The 22,830-nt window shown below is 44.1% G+C and overlaps 2 protein-coding genes and 1 long non-coding RNA gene across 6 annotated transcripts in view; 1 reads left to right on the forward strand and 2 right to left on the reverse strand.

The window, feature by feature from the left end:
- FASN (fatty acid synthase) overlaps positions 1-10,857 on the reverse strand; it is a 79,445-nt gene extending 68,588 nt beyond the window's left edge. The window contains exon 1 of the mRNA XM_032764509.2: positions 10,430-10,857. The gene's annotated coding sequence lies outside the window, so the exon portion shown is untranslated. The remainder of the gene's footprint in view (positions 1-10,429) is intronic.
- A 34-nt stretch (positions 10,858-10,891) lies between these two features.
- On the forward strand, positions 10,892-13,803 carry LOC116815825 (uncharacterized). The gene is made up of 2 exons (XR_004371578.2): positions 10,892-10,978; positions 11,391-13,803. It is a non-coding gene; the product is annotated as an uncharacterized LOC116815825 (long non-coding RNA).
- Positions 13,804-18,890: 5,087 nt separating this feature from the next.
- CCDC57 (coiled-coil domain containing 57) overlaps positions 18,891-22,830 on the reverse strand; it is a 151,593-nt gene continuing 147,653 nt past the window's right edge. Inside the window, exon 18 of one of the 4 annotated variants that reach the window (XM_075071947.1) lies at positions 18,891-19,307. In XM_075071947.1, coding sequence (XP_074928048.1) covers positions 19,090-19,307 — 218 coding nt within the window. In that variant the 3' untranslated portion in view covers positions 18,891-19,089. Of the gene's footprint in view, positions 19,311-22,830 lie in introns of all 4 variants that reach the window. The other 3 variants (XM_075071946.1, XM_075071948.1, XM_075071949.1) reach the window with 3 other exon arrangements.

The following is a 22,830-nucleotide window of genomic DNA, read 5'->3' on the forward strand; positions in this document are numbered from 1 at the left end:
AAGGACCGTCAGCCTTGAAATTAAGGGAATAGACTGGGACTCAGGAGGTTAGGTACTTGAAGACTATGAACTCTACTTAAACAACTCTAATAGCTATAGACAAATACCCTGTAAGGTCAATGGGTGGGATTGTCCAAAAAAGACACCACACCTAATGACTTAGAAGCACAAAGGCTGCTGAAAACCAAACCTTGAATCTCAATAGGATTTGTGCTTCTAGGGCACTTAGGCACTTTCAAAGATCCCATCCAGTAGTGTTGGTTCTTGATCACCTTTTCCATGGTTATAGTGCCAGTACTTGCCCAGTATGGCAAAAGTCATTTTTGTTCACTTGCCTATTGTTACTGCACCTGAAGTTAATTTCTTATTTAAAAACACTGAAATCCAAGAAGTTCTCTATTAAAAAAAACAGAATTCTGTTCTTGCTGATATTATATCCTCATTGCCAGAGAGATGGTATATGTATGAACACAGCTCAGAAAGGCTTTTGATTCAGACTTTTTTGCACACCTTTGCAAACTATTTCAGAAACTCTTACAAAATTGACACCTCTAAGCAAACTGATTGTGAAATTGATGCTTTTGAGCAAAACCATTCAAATGGGTTTCTCATCTCTCCAGGCACTTTATTTTGTTGCCCAGACAGAACCACACTTTCCAAATAACTGGAAGCAATCATGTACATAGTATACCTATTTTACAGCGGATCCTGGACTTGATCAGCAGATGAAGAGAACATTAATCTCGTACAAAAAGCTCAGCTCTCTCAGTTGCAGGGTTTTTGATGAAGCCTGGCCAACACACAAACACCATTACAGGGACATATTCAGATCTAATTTACATGAGTATAAATCAGCAGTAACTCCACTGAGGTCAGTAAAGTTACTTCAGACTTATATTTGTGTAACCAAAGCACAAATCTTACCCACAGAAATGGAACTGACTTCTTAACTCATCAAGTCCACCCCCCTGAAAGAAAAACCAGGATTGCTCCTAACCGGACATTTTCAACTTTCCAGCCTAGTGTAAAATGCCACAGGCAATGGAATTTCCACTGCCTCCCTGGGAAACCCTATGACAAATTAATTGATCATGTAATGAGGGAGTTGGGATTCCCACTTCAGTAGGCATTGTATCATGCGCTTTATGAGAAAAGCCAGTGGCAATGCGCCAATGAATTATGCTCAAGAGATTTTTAATTATTTCCAGACATAAAACCTTGCAAGTCAGTTTTATTATTAAATATCTGTATTACCACAGTACCTAGGAGCTCAAGTCAAGGACAAGGACCACACTGTGCTAGGCATTGTGCAAACACAGAACAGAGAGACCAACCCTGCCCCAGACAGTTTACAACTTACTGGTAAGTATAAACACAAGAAACTACAGACAGGGAAGTATCAAAAAAGGACAGTCAGCATGATACATAGTGGCCTCAGCACATTAGTCAGCAATCAACATCATCAATTTTTTGCTAGGCATCAAGGAAAAAGACTTCAGGCGTGAGGGGCATTGTGAGAGAAAGCTCAAAAGAGGTCTGTCTGAAAATTTAAACTGTCACAGAAGCTGGCTGGCATCCCTGACCCACTGGAGGCAGGAGATGACTCCTCGATAATGAATGAAATGATAAGGGGGCTAGGCCACGAATGGCCTTGAATATGAAGACAAGCAGCTTATGTTTGATGCAACAGAGAATGAGAGCATGGGGATGCAAACAGACATGGTCAAATCTTTGTAGCAGCATTATGAATGGATATGCGCGGGGCAAAATTGCATGTGTCAAGGTCAGAGAGAAGGATGTTGCAGTAGGAAAGACCATATCCTAGATCAGGGGTCAGCACCCTTTCAGAAGTGGTGTACTGAGTCTTCATTTATTCACTCTAATTTAAAAGTTTCACGTGCCGGTAATACAATTTAATGTCTTTTAGAAGGTCTCTCTCTATAAGTCTATAATATATAACTAAACTATTGTTGAATGTAAAGTGAATAAAGTTTTCAAAATGTTTAAGAAGCTTCATTTAAAATTATATTAAAAGGCAGAGCCCCCTGGACCGGTGGCCAGGACCCGGGGAGTGTGAGTGCCACTGAAAATCAGCTTGTGTGCCGTCTTTGGCACGTGTGCCATAGGTTGCCTACCCCGTCCTAGATGTTACATAGAAAGCTTCAAGATTTGGAAACAGTCTGGATGTGAGAAAGCAGAAAGAGGGCTGAGTCAAAGAGGACACCCAGATTATGGGCCGGAAGGGACAGGCCAGATGGTGGTGGTGTCCACAGTGATTGAAAAAGGAGAGGGAGGCCATTAAGACCTCTGTTTTGGCCACATTGAGACCGAGCTGTCATGCATCCGACAAAGTGGGTATTCACCCACAAAAGCTCATGCTCCAATACATCTGTTAGTCTAAGGCCTGGTCTACACTACACGTTTAAACCGATTTTAGCAGTGTTAAACCGATTTAACTGTGCACCCGTCCACACTATGAGGCCCTTTATATCGATATAAAGGGCTCTTTAAATCAGTTTCTGTACTCCTCCCCAACGAGAGGAGTAGAGCTAAAATCAGTATTACCATATCGGATTAGGGTTAGTGTGGCTGCAAATCAACAGTATTGGCCTCCGGGCGATATCCCACAGTGCATCACTGTGACCGCGCTGGACAGCAGTCTGAACTCGGATGCAGTGGCCAGGTAAACAGGAAAAGCCCCGCGAACTTTTGAATTACATTTCCTGTTTGCCCAGTGTGGAGCTCTGATCAGCAGGGGTTGCAACGCAGTCCCAAATCCAAAAAGAGCTCCAGCATGGACCGTACAGGAGATACTGGATCTGATCGCTGTATGGGGAGCCAAATCTGTTCTATCAGAGCTCCGTTACAGAAGACGAAATGCCAAAACGTCTGAAAAAAATCTCCAGGCTACACAGTGCTGTGTGACAAGCGTAACGGAAAGCCAAAGAATCAAATGGACGCTCATGGAGGGAGGGAGGGGGTACTGAGGACTCCAGCTATCCCACAGTCCACAGCAGTCTCCGAAAACTATTTGCATTCTTGGCTCAGCTCCCAAGTGTCTGTAGGTTTAAACACATGTCCAGCGTGGTCAGGGTATAGCTCATCAATTTACTCCTCCCCCCACCACGTGAAGAAAAGGGAAAGAAAATCGTTTCCTTGACTTTTTCAATGTCACCTATGTTCTACTGAATGCTGGTGGTAGGACATGATGCTGCCAGCAGTGAAGAGCAGTATCCGCTCTTCTCCTCTCCCTGGTTGGCAGACAGCAATATGAGCTGATATCCGTCATCACCATCAGCCCGTGAGTACTCCTGCTTGCCTCAGGTTGAGGTCGGCAGGGTGCGCACTGCGGTGAAAAATAGGGAATTGATTCCTGGTGCATTCCCAGTGACGCGTACGAACGCTGGGTAACCGTCCTCAATCATAGCAAACGGGGCTGAGCATCATCAGCCTCCTCCCTTTCCTGTTAAAGAAAGATTCTTTACTGCCTGGACTGTCAATAGCAGCGGCATGCTGGGCTCCTCTCCCCCACACGCTTTAATGTCCTGCTTGGATTCATAGCACGGGCAGGCTTGGCCTCCCCCTCATTTTATCTCACTAACAAGTCACTGTTCTTATTTCCTGCATTCTTTATAAACTTTCATGACACAAATATGGCGCTCGGGGACAATGCCACAGTAGCCCAGGAAGGTTGGGGGACGCGAGGGAAGCACGGTTGGGGTTGTTGCAGGGCCACCCCCTTGTGAATGGCAGTTGTAGGCTCATCATTTCTGTGTGATCTGACATGGCAGCAGCTCGTGCTCTCCTTGATATACTGTTCTTAGCACTCACTTCCCCATATTCTAGGCAGGCTTTTGACTCTATTTTTAGAAATCATAAAGGACGGATTGACTCGCGGCGAGTCATCCCAGTTTGCCTTTGCGCCCCTGGCCGATCTTCCAGCCGGGGCACCCATGATAGCAGCGACTGTACAGAACTGTCATCTTATTGCCAATTTACACCAGCAGCAGACGGTATAGAATGACTGAGTGAACGGTCTCTGCTATCATGCAAAAAAGCAAAGAAATGCTTGCTGTGTAGCGCCGTGAGTATCGTCTCTGTCCAACGGCATCCATACACATACAGTGACTGCTAAAAAAAAAAAAAAAAAAAAAAAAAAGGCTGAACAGGCTCCATGGTTGCCGTGCTATGGCGTCTGCCAGGGCAATCCAGGGAAAAAGGGCGCAAAATGATTGTCTGTCGTTGCTTTCCCAGAGGAAGGAATGAGTGACGACATTTACCCAGAACCACCCGCGACAATGATTTTTGCCCATCAGCCACTGGGCTCTCAACCCAGAATCCTAAGGGGCGGGGGAGACTGTGGGAACTATGGGATAGCTATGGAATAGCTACCCACAGTGCAACGCTCTGGAAATCGATGCTAGCCTCGGACCATGGACACACACCGCTGAATTAATGTGCTTAGTGTGGCAGCGTGCACTCAACTTTATACAATCTGTTTTATAAAACCGGTTTATGTAAAATCGGAATAATCCTGTAGTGTAGATGTACCCTAAGATGCCACAGGACTCTTTGCTGCTTTTACAGATCCAGATGAACAAGGCTACCCCTCTGATAGCTGTGAGCTAGACATCCATGAGGAGATGTCAGAGAGACAGGTCAAAACTTTAGTTTAGACAGAAGGAGACAAGTATGGAGTAATGAGGTAGATCGGTAGTTTAATTTGTTTTGTGGACGAGGTTACCCAGACTAAGACGCAGAGGAAGGCAAAAAGGGGACCAAGGACAGAGCCCTGTGGAACCCTCACAGAAAGTTAAGGAGGGATTAGGAGAATCCTCCAAAGGAGTGATTAGAGAGGTACTAGGCAAGCCAGGAGAGAACAGAGCTGTAGAAGCCAAGAGCGGACAAGATTTCAATAAGAAGAGTATGATGGACTGCATCAAAGGTGGCTGACAGATCAAGGAGGATGAGAATGGAGCAGTAGAGTTCTGAGCTTTGTCTAGGAAGAAATCATTAGAGATTTTGGCAAGAGCAGTTTCAGTGGCATGCCAGGGGCAGAAGTTGGATTGTAGAGAGTTTAGGATGGAACTGGAGGAGCAGCACTGCAGACAGCATTCAATGAAGTCAGAGATTAAAGTGAGAAGAAGTGTTAGTTAAAGAGGAAAACAGGGCCAAGGGTTAGGTTTTTTTAAAAAACGAGAAAGAGTAGAGCATGTTTCCATTGTGAGGGTAAAGAGCCAGAGGAGAGTGGGCATTATGGAGGTCAAAATATGGGGTCACTGGGGCAAGTGGAAGAGTTAGATGAGAACAGAGGAAAAATTTCTGCACTTGTGATAGGGGGGAAGGGGAGAGATTTGTAGGAAGGGATGGGGAAATCCCACTGTATTTTGTCAATCTTCGCTTGGAGGCAGCCAGTGAGATTCCATGCAGAGTGAGAAGTGGAGGCAAGAGGTAGGAAGGGTTTGAGGAGTGAAAGGCAGCAAAAGAGCAGCTGGGATTGAAGGCATAGGATTCAATTAAAGTAGAGTTCTTTAGCTCAGCAGATGGGAGAACTGAAGGAGAAAAGAACAGACTGGTTGTGGGGGAAGTCGGCCTGGTCACAGGGTTTCCACCAGAGACACTTTGCAATGCAAGAGTAGGGGCAGAGGAAGTGGATGTTAGTGATAAGCCAAGGCTAAGGGATGGCAGGGTGGACAATGCAATGGAAGAATGAGGGGGAAGAGTTAAATGTGGAGCAAAGTGAACCATGGAGAAAAATCAACAACCATCTCAGTGGAAGAAAGGACAGGGAGAAGAAATCAGCAATACTGATGGACTGGACATCACAGAAAACCCAAATGTCTGAAAGAGAAGCCAACGTTGGGGAAACTCAGCAACAGAGTAAGTAGCATTTCCCTAAGGTTATGGGATCCCTCTCTGAATACTCTATAGCACAGGTAGACAAGGTGAAAGGAAGAGGCCCATACCAGAAAGGCAAACACACTCAGAAGAGACAACTAAGTGAGCCACCTCAAGATGCAGAGTCAGAATATTTTGCTTTGGAAAGGATCTCATTAATGCTAAAGCATCCCTGATAGTCAAGGCTACCTTGGATGCCCATCTATATCCAATTATGGCTCCTTCTCAATCTTCCTTGGCATCTTGTTCCATCACTCTACTGTTGGGAAACTTTTCAGAATGTTATTAATACAGCACCATAGTTATGTATGGCACTTTACAGAACACATTAAGAGTCCTTGCTCCCAAAGCATTTGCAGTCTAGTTTAGACAAAGTGGTGCATCCACATTTAAAAAGTGTGGAGGGGGGCAGAGGCCAGGAATGAAAATGTGTTAGTTCTACAGCTACATTAAGGGACTCATAGGACAGTAAAATGAGGGAAGAGGGAAATACCGCATGCATTCCCCCCGCCCCCCAAAATGCTATACTTACCTTTAGATTAAACATAGTAAGTGAAGACAACAAATAAAATATGGGGTAGATGAAGGAAGAACAAGGGTGACAAATATGATTAGGCAGTTTCTCAGGTTTGTTAATCACATCTTGATGGGTCTAACTGAGGATCTGATTCCCTCCGGGCCATCTTAAATCCATGACTTTTTGTTCTGTCCTTTTGTTCCAATGAAGAGGTGTCTAGAAGACGTGAGCTTAACATACTTTGTCAATCTTTGACATATTTTACTCTGTCCAGCACCACAGGACCCTGACATTGTTACCCTAAACTCTTCCCAGACAGCCTGTTATTTTTAGAAAAACTCTACTCTACTCTGAACATAGTTGTCCAATGGAAGCCTCACCACTGATGAGCAGAATTACCATCTCACTTGATTTACACAATTTTTTTTGCAATATAGTGTTATATTGCTGACTCATTCAGTTTGTCATCCGTAACCACCAACCATTTTTACCTGGTATTACTGACTAGTAGACACTATTTCGTCATTTCACACTTGTACTTTGGTTATTTGCTTCCTATATTAACCAATGTACAGTTGTTTTATTGATTTCAGTCCTTTTCTCAAATATATCAAGTTCATTACTATATTTTAATCTTGTTCTTCATGTATTTGATCCCTGCTAGTTTCATACTGGCCAAGTGTTAATAGCATGCTTAGTTATAATACCAAGCTCTTCTGGATCTAGAACAGACCCTTATAAGAACCTCTCTCACTTAGCATCTCTCCCCAATTCATCACCAAGTGTTAATCGTTACTTTGCTCCATGTTTAGCACTTGTGCATCTATTTTTCATGAGTCCCATTTAATCTGTTTCTCTACAAAAATGCATTATGCACTTGTATGACCACTGAGCTTATTATGCTATTTAAGGAAGTGAAAGAAAGCCCTTACTTGGATGCCTGAGCTCTTCCCCCCGCCCCCCCGCCCATACCGTTACAGTGGGAAGTTCTCATTTAAGAGTTCCATTATCCCTCTTGGGTACAGTGAAGGGAGAGGGAAGCTCCAGCAAAGCCTCCAGATGGTATTTCAATGGCCTTCCAAATTTGATGGGATACTCCTTACAGAGCAAGTCTCCTGAGGAAGCACATAGAATACACTGCAGAAATCCCTGGTTCTGCCTGATGTACTATCTACTTAGTTATCTTTCATACACTTTAAAAATGGGATCTGTCAAAGTAGCTGTAATCTATGGTCCAATTATATGGATCAAGCCCATCAAAAGTAAGACACTGATCCTGCCATTGACTCTATGCAGACAGACCCCTGCAGTTAATTGGAGCCCCATTATTTTCAATGAGGATGCTCCTGCATGAACCGGTTGCAGGAGCAGGGCCTTACAAATAATCCTTTTCATAGCCAAGTTTGTGTAACTCCAAAGACATGAAAACTAGATGAATTCCTCTATTTCCCACTCCGTCAGCGGCAGGTGCATTGGCAGCAATGGGAGTTCCTACAGGAATCTGTAGAGAACTGGTTCCAATATACAAGTGACATTTTCTCTGTGACTTTGCCAAAGCTTATTTCATTAGGGATATTAGCAAAAGATTTATTTTTACTTCCAAGTTTTACTACATGCAAACCCAGATTTTCCAATATTTGATTTTAAATAAATACGAGCCCATTTCTAAAATTTCTTTTCCTAGAACTTCAATTGCAGAAAAGCTTTTTTAAATGCCTGCCTCTCAAAGACCTTTGTAAAAGACAGCAAAAATAAAAATTAAGGTTTACTTGTATTTGAGCTATTTTAGCCAGTGTTCAGCTTCTCAGCCACTGTTAAACTGGATTTGTTATTGCTAAATCTAATACTGCACAGAATTTTTATTGTCTCTGTTGAGAGACTGGATTTGTTCCTTTTCTAGAGGAAGAATGCCTTCAATTGCTTGATAAAACATTAAAAAACTACAAGGTACTTCCAAATCTTAAAAAAGTTATTTTGAGTGTTTTTCATTAATGGATATATTCACTACTGGCTTTTAAGATTGCATTATAATTATAGTGTTGTAAATGTCTAGATTATCAGCAAGTGGTGTTAGTTTCCCTAAATTCATCCAGATTTAATTCCCAAAACCATTGCACTGTATAAATATCATTTTAAATGTGTGCCTGCATACTTATCCCATAGGTGAGGTCATCATCTCCTCACATCCTTAAACTAAATCAACTCTTGGTGGGAGTTTTCAGAATTCTTTACGGAGGACACTGACTTTCATGTAAGATAGTCTCATTTCCTGAAGCCCTTGAAGAAGTGTTGCTAGTTTTCAGTACATCCCAAGAAGTTTAGAATTGCAAGGAGAGGCTGAAGACCTGACTGGATCTCTGTAATCAAGCTAAGGGGTTTGCTTACAACACTATTACTCTTTGAATAAAGAGAGAAGAACCAGTACATCTCCTAATATCTATGGCTGGATTAACAAATGGGCTGAATTTTAAGGGGATTTGCCTCCTATAACACAGTGTCTCAAATATCAGATGTTACCCTGCAATATCTAGGAATCTCTAAATTTCTTGGCTTTCAGGCTTCTGTGACTCCTACCTCAGTACTTTAAAAAACACCAATAAAAAAAGCCTAGAGATTAAATATTTAGAAGAGTTTCTTCTTCCTGTTTTTAATATTATCCATGCATGCAGCCAGTTTTAAATAGTTAAAATTACATAACTACTTATCCATTGAGATCAGAGTATGGATGCAGGTACAGGATGGAGGGGGGAAGGAGTAAAGAGGATGGTGTAAGACTCCATTAAGTGGGGCAGATGACAGATTATACTTTCAGACCACATGTAAATCTACATGGAAAGGAAAAACTGATCTAAACTTTAAGTAAATTTCTCTGTAGATATTGGCTATCTGGAAAGAAATTAAATATTTCAGTTCCAGTGACCATTTCTGAAGTGCCTGTTTCTTGTTGTCACAAAGGATATACCAGGGAGTATGTTTCAATCAATGTTATTTATCTATTGTTCTTAGTCCCCTTTGTATGTATTAATACATGTGCAGCTGTTAATTACTGGAGGGTGAGAAAGCTGAGGAGAAAGAAAAAAAAATGTTTTTCCTCTCTGCATCTGCTTGTGAAATGGGCTTTACAGTGTGTAACTGTCTTCAGTGCCGGATATCAAAATGGCTGGATGCAGAACATTCACAATGCAGCAAGGGCTCAGCCTCCATCTCCCCTCTTCCCGGCTGCTACCTCACCTTTGATTAATAGCTCCAAAAATCAAAGCTCTGAAGCAAGCTTCACTTCTAATATAGATAATCAAATACACTTAATCATTTTAGTTCACGTTTTGTTTTTTTGAAATTTTTAAACAAAATTAAACTGTATTAGTGTAACAACAATTCAATAAGTAAAAGCTTCTCAGATACCTATGAACAGTCAACTAACTGGGGGGAAAAGAAGGGGGATACTGCAGCAGGCAGTGCGGTGTTTATTCAGAACATTATCTATAAGATTACAACTGACTCGCCAAAGAAGACTACACCAGTGCTTCACCACCATCTACGGTTGGCACAATCCCATGTTCCAATTTATGTTCAAACAGGAGTAATTTAACTGCCTATTATTTGTACAACCCTATTTACAGAAAGGGACTGGAGAACATTTACTAAGAAACACAGCCACATGCTAAAAATATATTGATCAACTGCAGTTGATGCCTCTAACACAGACTTCCCATGTGATCAGTGGTGCAAGATGGAGCAGAGCCGAGCCGAGCCCAACGAGGGGACGGGTCCCACTACAAACCCGCCGAGAGGAAGCGGCAAGATTCCCTTATCCCCGTGGCGGCTCGTGCGCATTGGCCCCCTTGCTGGTCTGGGCAGCCGCAGCCGGATGCTCCGAGAACCCGGCGCCCGCGTCCGCTCCAGCCCCTGGGCTCCTCGCGCTTTCGCTCGTTCTCTCCCTGGACGCAGCGCGGTCGCTGGCCCAACGCTGCCCCTTCCCAGACCCGACTCCCGGCCGCCCCCGGGTGTTGGTACCTGGCTCCCCGCTCCGGTGACTGGAAGGGCCCGTGCTGGGCAGAGGCTGGAGCCCAGAGCTCGGCCTCGAACGCGCGCTGCTGTGGAGCCGCTCTCAGCGCCCGAACGCGGGGCTAGACTGCGGGCTGCGGCACCAGCCCTGTTCCGTGCCCGTGTCGCTGTCTCCCACCAGCTCCCAGCGCTATTTAAGGAGCCGCCACCTCAGGCGGCCACGCCACATGGGCTGACAGCTTAGCTCCGCGACGCAGTCCAATGAGAGCCCGGGCTGGGCGCGGAGAGCCGGCGCTGGGGCGATGCCAGCCCCTGCCCGCAGGAGCCTCTCAGCGGGCGGGGGGGGGCAGGCCCGCTCCGTTCGGCAGCGCCTCCCCTCAGGCCGCCTTGGCGGCCAGGACAGGGCTGAAGCCGAAGCGCCGAGCTCCCCGGGGGCTGTTCTGAGCGGGTGAAGGGCTCGGCCGCGGCCCTCCCCGCAGGCGGTGGCTCCTCCTGTGGCGAGGAGGCCTCCGCGGACCCGAATCGACACTAACCCGTCCCGGCTGATCCCTCACCCCGGTATTCGTCTCTCTGGGGTTGGCTGCGTGGTGAGCCGGGCTAGGCCAGGCCAGGCCAGGCCGCCCCGGACACAGCGGCCTCCCCCGGCCAGGCTGCGCCGAGACCCCCGCACCGCTGAGCGCAGGGGGTGTGGAGCCGGGATGCCGCCGGCCGGCGCAGCCCAGGCAGGCCGGCCGCAGCCGAAGGAGCTCGGAGTGGGCGCGCGGGGAACAGGCACTCGGGGCAGTGGGGCGGGGAGCGCTTGGAAGTTACTTTTACTTGCAGGGCTCCCTGACCTAGACCCGACACTGGGCTCCACGGCACGGCACGGCCTGGCCTGGCCACCCCGCAGCGCCCAGAGACAGGCCCTAGGAACAACCACTGCGGGGGCTCGATGTCCCATTTACACTGTAACCGAGGTCTCCTGTTACAGGTGACTGACATTTGCAAAACAGAAGGACGATTGCTGTGGAGGCGAAGTCACTGGCTGAGCCCTCCAATCAGGCGGCGGGGGCGAGTGGAAGGGTGTCGCCTGTCCAATCTCTGGGCCTGTGTGGGTGTTGCTAGGAGATAGGGTGATGTGATGACTGTGTTAAGGGGACGGCTCTGTTTAGGAAATAGAGCCGCTTGTGATGCAAGAAGCGCCTGTGAATTGCGGCTTATTTCAGGCCATTCACCTCGGCAGAGTGTGAGCGCTGGAGGTTATTACAGGTCAACCCTGAAAACACAGACACGTGGGCAGTGACATATGCTCCAGGGTTGGCGTGGTCCCCCTCGCCCCAGTATACAGCCAGAAAAGGCTCTGATCAGCACCCCTAATGGGGAGAAGAGCAGAGAGAGAGAGAACTAAAGCCTCCACACAACAGAGCCCAGAACGGCCTGTTCCTCCTTTTCCTCACTGCAGGGACCAGGCTGGTGTGACTAGCTACTTCCACTCTCACTGAGCCCTGTGTCATAGCCAGAAGCTTATTAATTCTTGCTCCCTTTTGATAGTCTGTTAGCATTGAGAGACAGTGAGCTCCTGTTGCCTTGCGCAACCTGGGTCCCATGACCACCTGGCAGGTGCCTGCTGAAAGATTGGTCTCATTCCCTTCCAGTTGCCTCACCCTCCTGCCACCTCTCCCAAAACCAACATAAGCTGTAACTCCCCCAGTCACCTGCTTCCTTCCTACCTGCTCCTAACTCTTGATGCAAACTAGGAGCACAGCAGAAGGACTGAGGGAGCCAAGGTGTTTGTTTCTAGGTTTAGGGCCTTAGGGCTCCTACAATAACTCCTTCCCTAGCTTCAAACTCTAAAAATGAAGGTTACTTGTAACCAGAGTTTTTTTAGATGGACTCTGCATATTCATGATCATGGGATGCACTGCCAGTGCAGTTCAGAGGGTGTACTGTCTGTTAGCAGCGCCCCTTAAGAGTGGTCACAGCCCCTCCTATCCCTCTCAGACTTCCTGAGCATCCTGAACCTGAGTAACAGATTACCAATCTCAAGACATCAAAAATCACAGCAGAGTCCCCAAATCCACGATTTAAAAAATATTGGTGTTGGTCTTTTTGATTTTTGAACTCCCCCTTCCCAACATCTGTGTGTGTGAGTGTGATTTTGGACCATGCTGCATGAGCTCACATCCCTTTTCACCAATTAATTCTGCCCCCAGCCTCCAACTCAATCCTGTTCACCCAGTCTCTATATTAGTTCTTCTGCCTGGCCCCTGCCCTCACATTGGCCCCATGAGGGGATAGGGAAGAGGGAGTAAAGCCATCCTGAGCTGATGGGTTCTTTCTGCTCCCTCTTCCCCCTCCCCTCCTGTGAGAAGAATGGCTTTAGATTGTTGAGGGGATGTGGAAGGGGAGCCAGCTCTTTCTGCAGCAGCTCTGAGTGGTTGCTTTGGCCCTGGGGAGAGGCAAGTGAGGCAGGCAGCCAATCAGAGGAGGTTTTCCCCTCAGGCAGGGCTCAAATTTGCTGGAGGGCTGGAGCTTGTCATGATGATACAGAGTTCGAACCTGGCCAAAATCTCATCATTTATTTATTTAAAAAAAAGTCACAAGAGTTGGCACTATTGAAAGTACAGAAAGAGGCTTCATGCCATCCACTGCCACAGTTCCTTCCATCACCTCAAATCAAGATTTCAGGAAGACTCCTAGGAAAAGGAAAAAGTGTACAAGGAAATGTGAGTATGCAGAGTCCACCTTAAAGAATTCCAGTTACAAGTAAGGAATCTTCATTTAATCTGCAAGTGCCTTCTGGATATTCACACTCATGGGACAGATTGGCGAACAGTGCTCCAGCAACGAAATAAAGGTTATAATACTGCCCTATCAATTGTGCATCAGCTCTGGACACAAGGTCCCACATGACAGTCTCATAAGTAAGATGAAGAAATGGGGTCTCAGTGGAACTACCATTAAAAGGGATACATAATTGGTTAAACAACCACAAACAAAGGGTAACTATTGATGGAATTATGTCAGAATGGAGGGAGTCTCAAGTGGGGTTCCACAGGGATCTGTTCTGGGTCCAGTGTTGTTTAACATCTTTATTAATGACCTGAATGTAGGAATAGAGAGCATACTGATCAAATTTCCCAGTAACACAAAGCTAGGGGGCTCCCAAAACTTTGTGGAGGATAGAGCTAAAATTCAGAGTGATCTTGATAAATTGGAGAACTGGGCTATAGCCAACAAAATGAAATTCAGCAAAGACAAATGTAAGGCGTTACACTTAGGGAAGAAAAAACAAATGTACAAATATAGAATGGGGGATAACGGGCTTGGCAGCAGCAGTACTAAGCAGGATCTGGGAGTCATCATGGATCACCACCTCAACTTGAGTCAGCAATGTGATGTTGTTGCAAAAAAAAGAAAATGCAATTTTAGGTTACATAAACAGAGGTATAGCATAAAAGTCATGGGAGGTGATAGTACTGCTCTACTTGGTGCTGGTTAGGCCTCAGCTGGAGAAGTGTCCAATTTTGGTCACCAATGTGTAGAAAGGATGTAGAGAAACTGGAAAGGATCAAGAGACGAGCAACAAAGATGATCAAAGTGATGGAATGCAACCCATATGAGCAAAGGCTGAAGGAACTGGGTATGTTTAGTTCAGAAAAGAAGAGATTAAGGGGGGATATGATAAATTGTCTTCAGATATTTGAAAGGCTGCCATAAAAAAGATGGAGAAAAGTTGTTCTCTTTTGCCACAAAAGGCAGGACAAGAGGCAATGGTTCAAATTAAAGCATAGCAGATTTAGGTTAAATCTGAGGGAAAATTTCCTAAGTGTATGAACTGTAGGACAATGGAACTGTCTGCCAATGGAGGTTGTGCAAGTTCCTTCACTGGAGGTTTTCAAAAGGAGGCTGGATAGTCATCTGCCTTGGATGGTTTAGACACAACAAATCCTGCATCTTGGCAGGGGGTAAGACTAGATGACCGGTGCGGTTCCATCTAATCCTGTGATTTTATTCTAAATTTTTCACATCTTGTAAATGTATGTACAGAGCACCAAGAGGCAGACCCATAGATCTCTGTGATATGTAAGGGCTTGTCTTCACATCAGCGCTAAATCAGTGCCGCTGCAATTCATGCAGCGGCATTGATTTAGCAGGTCTGGTGAAGATGCAATATGTCAATGGGAGAGCACTCTCCCATCGATGTAATTAATCCACCTCAACAAGAAGCGGAAGCTATGTTGACAAGAGAGGATCTCCTGCTGACAAACTGCGGAGTAGACACCGCATTAAGTCGATGTAAGTTACGATGCTTAGGAGGTGTTTGTTTTTTGTGTTTTGTTTTGTTTTGTTGTTTTTTTGTTTTTTTTTACACACCTGAGTGATGTAATTTACGTTGACTTAAGTGGTAGTGTAGACAAGACCTCAGGAACTCAATGGAGAGAGACATTCTTCTCGTAGAGTGTGATTTAATCTCAACGGGCTGAAACAGATCTTAGCTTATAGTGTTCCTCTATACATTTTTTAATTTACCTAGATAACATTTGTGAAGAGACAGCCTGACCACCTTTATGATTTTTATTTTGTATGTGAACAGAGTGGAGGACCTGTGAAGTGTTAGTCTTGTTTGGATGATAGGCTTGGGTCCTCTTAGTTTCAAGTGTATTTAACTTTGATTCATCTTTATGACTGTAAGGGTTAGGAAAGAAAACTGGCAAATGTATTGTTTAATTAATGTGAAAATCAAACCTCTTTGGATAAGAATCCAAAGATTTAGGCCAAAGCACAACCTTGTTTTTGTGAAATATAGGGAAAGATGGATTAGCCATTAGGGCACTTAACTCCCTCACTCATTGGGCTGATGTTATGGCAACTAAGAGTATTTTCAATACACAAATGGAATAAAAAGAACAAGGAGTATTTGTGGCACCTTAAAGACTAACAAATTTATTTGAGGATAAGCTTTCATGGGCTAAAGCCCACTTCATCGGCTGCATGCAGTGGAAAATACAGTAGGAAGATCTAGATATATACAGAGAACATGGAAAAAATGGGTGTTGCCATACCAACTCTAATGAGACTAATCGAATAAGGTAAGCTGTTATCAGCAGGAGAAAAAGGTTGACAAGAAGGTGTGAGTAACAGTAGGGGGAAAATTAGCACGGGGAAACAGTTTAGTTTGTGTAATGACTCATCCACTCCCAGTCTTTATTCAAGCCTAATTTAATGATCAGAGGGATAGCCGTGTTAGTCTGGATCTGTAAAAGCAGCACAAGGAATCCCTGTGGCCAACCTTATAGGACTAACAGACGTTTTGGAGCATGAGCTTCGTGGAGTGAATTTAATGATGTCCTCTTGTAAATTAATTCCAAGTTCTTGTCAGTTTTTGTGAGTCTGTTTTTTTGAAGAGGTTTTTTTGTGAATAATTTGCAACTTTTAGTTCTCTAATAGAGTGACCAGGAGGTTGAAGTGTTTGCCGATTGGTTTTTGAATGTTATATTCTTGAATCTGACTTGTGTCTATTATTCGTTGCGTAGAGACTGTCTGGTTTGGCCAATGTACGTGGCAAAGGGCATTGCTGGCACATGTCACATTGGTAGATGTGCAGGCGTGAATGAGCCTCTATAATCAGAGGCGGTAGCCGTGGTTAGTCTGGATCTGTAAAAAGCAGCAGGAGATATCCTGTGGCACCTTATAGGACTAACAGACGTTTTGGAGCGTGGCTTTCGTGGGTGAATTACCCACTTCGCTCAGACGCAGGTGTGGAAATTCCAGGGCAGGTATATATGCTAGCAGTAAGCTAAGAATAACGAGGTTAGTTCAGTCAGGGAGGGTGAGGCCCTGTTCTAGCAGTTAGTAGGGTGTGAAAACCAAGGGAGGAGAAACTGGTTCTGTAATTGCAGCCATTATCACCGTCTTTGTTGAGTCCGAGCTGATAGTGTCAATTTGGCAAATTGAACTGAAGCTCAGCCAGTTTCTCTTTGAAGTCTGGTCCTGAAGTTTTTTGCTTCAGGATAGCCTTAAGGTGCGCAAAAAAACTTCAGACCAGACTTCCAAGAGAAAATGTTGAGCTTTCAGTTATTTGCAATTTGACACTATCAGCTCTGGACTCAACAGAAGACTGTGAATGGCTTTTGCCAATTACAGAACCATGTTTCTTCCTCCCTTTGGTTTTCACACCTCTACTGCCTAGAAACAGGGCCTCACCCTCCCTGACTGAACTAACCTCGTTATCTCTAGCTTACTGTGCTAGCATATGTATACCTGCCCCTGGAAATTTCACTACCATGCGTCTGACGAAGTGGGTATTCACCCACGAAAGCTCACGCTCCAAAACGTCTGTTAGTCTATAAGGTGCCACAGGATTCTCTGCTGCTTTTACAGAGCCTCTGATAGTGTGGCTGATGTGACCTAATCACCTAAACACCCAGTGTACAGGACATATAGACCAGTTTAGTAGGAAAAGCGTTTTCTAAGGGGACAACCAGATGTTAGAATGTTGTTATAAAAATTAATTGAATGGGAATGTGGCTTTCCTCATTAGGGTTTCACCATATTAATGCTTCAGCCTTGCACTTCTCACCAAGATGCAGAGCCACATTATACCGAGCTGCTCTGAATCTCCATGTTCAAATTGAAACCATTGGAAACAAGAGTTGCAAAGTTGCTGGAATGTATATTCTATAATTAGTTCAAAACTTTTGAATTCAGGCAAACCCTATAGCAACAGTTGGCTTCAACTATGATATGAGGCCAAAATTTCTCTGCTTGTTGGAAACCACTGTGCTTTGAGCTGCAGTCACAGCAGGCTCTGGATAAGGGGAATGCATCATGGTATTCTGGTCCATGAAGGAACAATATAAAAAGTATTTAATCTGATGATGGGACCTTCAAGCAAAATAAATTGGGAAAGGGCACAGAGGACACCTCAGATCCAGTACTTACATAATAAAAGCACAATGAAATAATGGCTACTAAGCATGCCACGTATTACTTTTATCATTTGTAATACCATTTATATTATCTATATGTTAAAGCAAAACATTTTTGAACAGAACATTGAACAATTTTTTCAAGTTATTCTTGAGCTGCCTACAGCCACGCTGTACAGCTCTGTACTGTGTTCCTTTCAGATCTCAAGCTGAGCAAGGTTGTCTAGAGACAGAATTCGGACAGGAGGCCTTCAAGGAGCACCTATGTGCTGCAGGAAGAAGTGCAGGTGATTTAGTAAGTCTTTCTTCCATCTTAGGCTCTTAACTTGCAGACACACACATTATTAAATTTTACTACCACGAGTAGTCCTATTCTTTTCAATAGGACCACTCACAGTAGTAAAGTTAAGCACCTGAATAAGTGTTTGGAGAGTCAGGGCCTTAACACTAAACCAATACCCCAGCTTCCTGCAATGCTACTGGAGGTGCCATCCTGCCATTTTCAAAACGAAACAAAACAGAGATCCTGAGAATTCACGATCATTCAAATGTCATGACACTTTTCGTAAGTACAGTGTTGTGCTGGTCAAATTACAACTCATAACATTTTTCCTGCAATTTCAGCTGGAAACATGTTATAAGGCTTAGTTATTTGTGCAATGCTTTTAGTTCATCCAATGAAAGATTCTAAGTATTATTAATGAGCCTGATTTTCAGTCTTGAAACTTGTGACATCACTTACAACTGTGCTAATCAATACCATCAGTGTAAGTGAATGGAGAATTCTGTTTTTGTATCATTTTACACCCATTTTGCACAAGCATAAATAATTACAGAAGGTACAAAGTAGTGCAGAATCAGGGCCCATCTTTTTAAACCCCTAGCTTTAAAATGAATATTAAGCAGCTACAGAGAATTGTTACAATATGTAGAATGAGTGCAGTGTTAGTAAACGTAGGAAAATAGCATGCTAAGGCAGCCCACTGAGATACATTTTCCCCTGTCTAACCCACACTCCAGTATTTCTCAACAAAATTTTGCTACAAACTGCAAGCTCTGCCTAAAGGCACAAAAAAAGTTTAACTCTTTAGTGCTGGGAATCTATACTAACCTCCAGAAAGCAGGTTGATGAACTGACATTTAATAAGCTCAAACAAATAAAATAGGGTCCAGCTGGGCTATCCCTCCCTCAGCACCTTCATAAACCCAGAACTGTGTAGGGGAGACACCCCACTTTGGGGGCACTAGTACCCAAGTGGTGCCTCACCCCTTTCCCTATGCCCTGGAGGAGATGTGCAGAGAGGAGTCAAAGAGGCTAACGGTGCCAAAACAAGGACCTCTGGACATTCAGAGAACCATCCACACTTTTGATTGTACTTTCTCAGTTACATGCTGATTGGCTGTCCAACCCTTTCCCTCCTCTCCCCAACAGCCCCTTCACCTGAACTTCACTTCACACTTGCCTCTCTTATCCTGTTCTCCCCTGCCCTGCCCCTCTTACTTCCCTTCTGTTTCCATTTAGCTTACTTCCCTTCTGTTTCCATTTGCTTATCCCCAAAATAAGTGAGTAAACAAATAAACGCTAAAAATTGAACTGTGGAACTAATTCCACATTAGCTGCCATCACCTTGTTAATTCTGCTAGTGAGTTCTATCCCTTTCCCCAGCCTCCGGCTGTCTATTTAGACTGTAAGATCTTCAGGGCAAGGGCAGTCCCGTACTCAGAATTTGTACAGAGCTAAACTTACTGTCAGAGAAATCAATGTTTAACATTGTAGTTCCGGATTTTTTGCATCTGGTGGGAGACTTTTGACTTTATGGGGTGAGTCCGAGATGATTTGTTGGCTATTAACTTTGGTTGAACTTCAATGTTGGTTCCTTTGACTGTCAAGTCAGCAACTGGTGTTTTTTCTCGATCCCCAGTTACAACAGTATGCTGAGACTCTTCAAACTTGGCTGTGTGGGTAGCTTTGAACTCTACTGAAAAAAGAAAAAGGAGAGAATGTATTCGTTCTTCCATTTGCAATTATGAGTAAGACTGAAGAGTTGAGGAAAACAGTTATTTATTGTCAGTACCTTTTGTTCTCAGAATAGAACATAAGAATGGCCCTACTGGGTCAGGCCAAAGGTCCATCTAGCCCAGTATCCTGTCTTCCGACAATGGCCAATGCCAGATGCCCCAGAGGGAATTAATAGAACAGGTAATCATCAAGTGATCCATCCTCTGTTGTTCATTCCCAGCTTCTGGCAAACAGAGGCTAGCGACACTATTCCTGCCCATCCTAGCTAATAGCCATCAATGGACCTATCCTCCATGAATTTATCTAATTCTTTTTTGAACCCTGTTATGGTCCTGGACATCACAACATCCTCTGGCAAGGAGTTCCACAGGTTGACTGTGCGTTGTGTAAAGAAATACACCTCTACCCCGCTATAATGCGACCCAATATGACATGAATTCAGATATAATGCAGTACAGAAGCACTCCAGGGTGGCGGGGCTGTGCTCTCCAGCGGATCAAAGCAAGTTTGATATAACGCGGTTTCACCTATAATGCAGTAAGATATTTTGGTTCCCGAGGACAGCGTTGTATCGGGGTAGAGGTCTACTTCCTTTTATTTGTTTTAAACCTGCTGCCTATTAATTTCATTTGGTGACCCCTAGTTCTTGTGTTATGAGAAGTAGTAAACACTTATCTGCTTTCTCTATACCAGTCATGATTTTATAGACCTCAATCATATCCCCAATTAGTCATCTCTTTTTTCCAAGCTGAAAAGTCCCAGGCTTATTAATCTTTCCTCATAGGGAAGCTGTTCCATACCCCAAATCATTTCTGTTGCCCTTTTCTGAACCCTTTCCAATTCCAATATATCTTTTTTGAGATGAGATGACTGCATCTGCACACAATATTCAAGATGTGGGCGTACTATGGATTTATATAGAGGCAACACAGTATTTTCTGTCCTATTATCTATCCCTTTCTTAATTATTCCCAGCATTCTGTTCACTTTTTTGACTGCCGCTGCACATTAAGTGGATGTTTTTAGAGATTTATTCACAATGACACCAAGATCTCTTTCTTGAGTGGTAAAGCTAATTTAGACCCCAATCATTGTATATGTAGAGTTGGGATGATGTTTTCCAATGTGCATTACTTTGCATTTATCAACATTAAATTTCATCTGCCATTTTGTTGCCCAGTCACCCAGTTTTGAGAGCTCCTTTTGTAGCTCTTCACAGTCTGCCTGGGTCTTAACTATCTTTAGTAATTTTGTATCATCTGCAAATTTTGCCACCTCGCTGTTTACCCCTTTTTCCAGATCATTTATGAATATGTTGATTAGGACTGGTCCCAGAACAGACCCCTGGGGGACACCACTATTTATCTCTCTCCATTCTGAAAACTGACTATTGATTATATTGTCTTTATAGATCCACACAGTAGGTGTTGCATGCCTGGCTATGTAACCAGCTTTGAGCAATAGTCAGAGTTAGGAGACATGTAAATGTCTATGGGCCCTACACTCAGTTAATAGGTGGGGCAAAGAATTTAAACCAATTTGACCCTCAGTTCCTCTCCATGTCCTAAACCTATTTAATTCTGGGCTGTGTAATAGAAGGGAGTCCATTCAGTATGTGTACAAGAGTCACTGTTCTGTCCAACTACTGTTTTGACATTAAAGCATGTGCCACCTCACTCCCCAGCATGGCTCTGGGTCTTTGGGAAAAGCACATATAGTGATGTTAACTTATATGATATAAGTCTCAAGAGACAACTCTGGTTAGCTACTGAGTTGAGATCTAAATACTGGTTTAACATTGTGAAAAAAAAGGATAGAATTGGCCAGCAGGACCTGGAACTCTGATGAGGAGGAAACCACCACCAGGAATGATTCCTGTAATAAGAGATGATACAAGGAAAAAGATCTCAAGGGCTCAAAGAGCATTTCCATTAACTTATTCAACATCAAACTCAAATCCAAAGGATGAGTAGTTTCTTAATGGGAGGGTACATATCTGTGAGCCCCTTTAAAAATTACTGCATCAAGAGGTGTCTGTTTTGCAAGGACATAGTAGACTAAAATAAACCTTTGCAGTTGTCAAAAATATCTTTGACCGCACTAGAGAGATAGAAGAAAGTCTAAGGTAACTAAAACTGGGATGATACCAAAGCAAGGCTTCTACCTTGAGCAAAAAACTTTTAAACAAGGTTCTCTGTATGACAGCATAATATTTCCTGGTGGATGGAGTCTAGGAGGGCTGCCTTGTTCTCCTGAGACAAGCATTAAGGACATCCTGACCTGAAAACCTAGCAGTTACACTGTAAAGTAAAACGACTTGAGGTCCAAATACCCCATCCTGCCATTTGATTGGGATGACAGATCTTAACTCAGAAGACAGACTGAATGGATAATCTTTACACAGGCCCAGAAGTTCCAAGAACTAGGTCTGCCATGCACAGGCTCAGACCTGTTGACTCCTCAGAACTCTGGGGACGAAAGGAAATGGAGGAAAAGGTGTAAAGGAGCACTTTCCCCTCTATGTATCATAAAGGGATGATACACACTGCATATCCTTGCCCACTTTGAAGTAGAATTTTAGCCCCTGGTTGTTCTAATATGTAGCAAACAAGTATGTGTATGGAAGGTACTCACCTGGTTTGAGTGACCACTTGTAATGAACCACACCCTTTCAACTCAGGTCATTACCTATGGTATTACTATACCTGTCAGCAGTAGAGAGAAGGGCTGTGGGTTTGTTTAAAATTTTTTTTTTTTTTTTAACCTGGAGTTCCAGAATTTCTATTTTTTGAGAGACTCTCTGGCCAAAAATACTACAGGAATATCAACTACTGATGTCACTTAGAGGAAACAAGGGAGCAGTCAAGACAGCTTTTTCAGGGGATGAAGTACAAGAAGGGCACCCCTAGGACTGTCTCACTGGGTCCTCCACTTCTTATATAGTCTATGTAAGATGCCCAGGGTTCCCAATGTTCCTACTGCATTGGGAAGGCCATTGAGGTCTATATCCATGGTGGTCTGCACCACGGTTGAGCTGTGTAGAGATATCTTGGCCTCATATGGCTCCAAGATGGTTGATGTGCTTTCCATGAGGAATGGTGTGGTGAGAAGGTGCTTTGTTTCTGCATCTCATCATCATCTTTGCTAGAAACATGTGCAATATCATGCTCTCCTCTATAGCCTGTAGGGGAGCCCTCAGTACTGAGTATCAGGGAGTGCGGTGCTGATGATATCATCAAGTCTTTCTGGTGCAGCAGAGACTGTGTCGGTGCTGATGTCTGGACTGTTGGTTCCACTCTTGCTGGCATCAGTGCCGGCCAATGCTGTGACTGTTTGGTCAGTGTGGTCGCTGCCAACTTGGTCTTCCCCACTGGTGCAGACTGCATTGTCTGTACTGGGGGCGGAGGCCTGGTGTCTGATGAAACACTTGGTGCAGAATCCCTTATGGGTGAATTTGGTGCCATGCAAGAAACATGTCT

The sequence above is a fragment of the Chelonoidis abingdonii genome, chromosome 13 (assembly GCF_003597395.2).
Source record: "Chelonoidis abingdonii isolate Lonesome George chromosome 13, CheloAbing_2.0, whole genome shotgun sequence".
NCBI lineage: Eukaryota > Metazoa > Chordata > Testudines > Testudinidae > Chelonoidis > Chelonoidis abingdonii.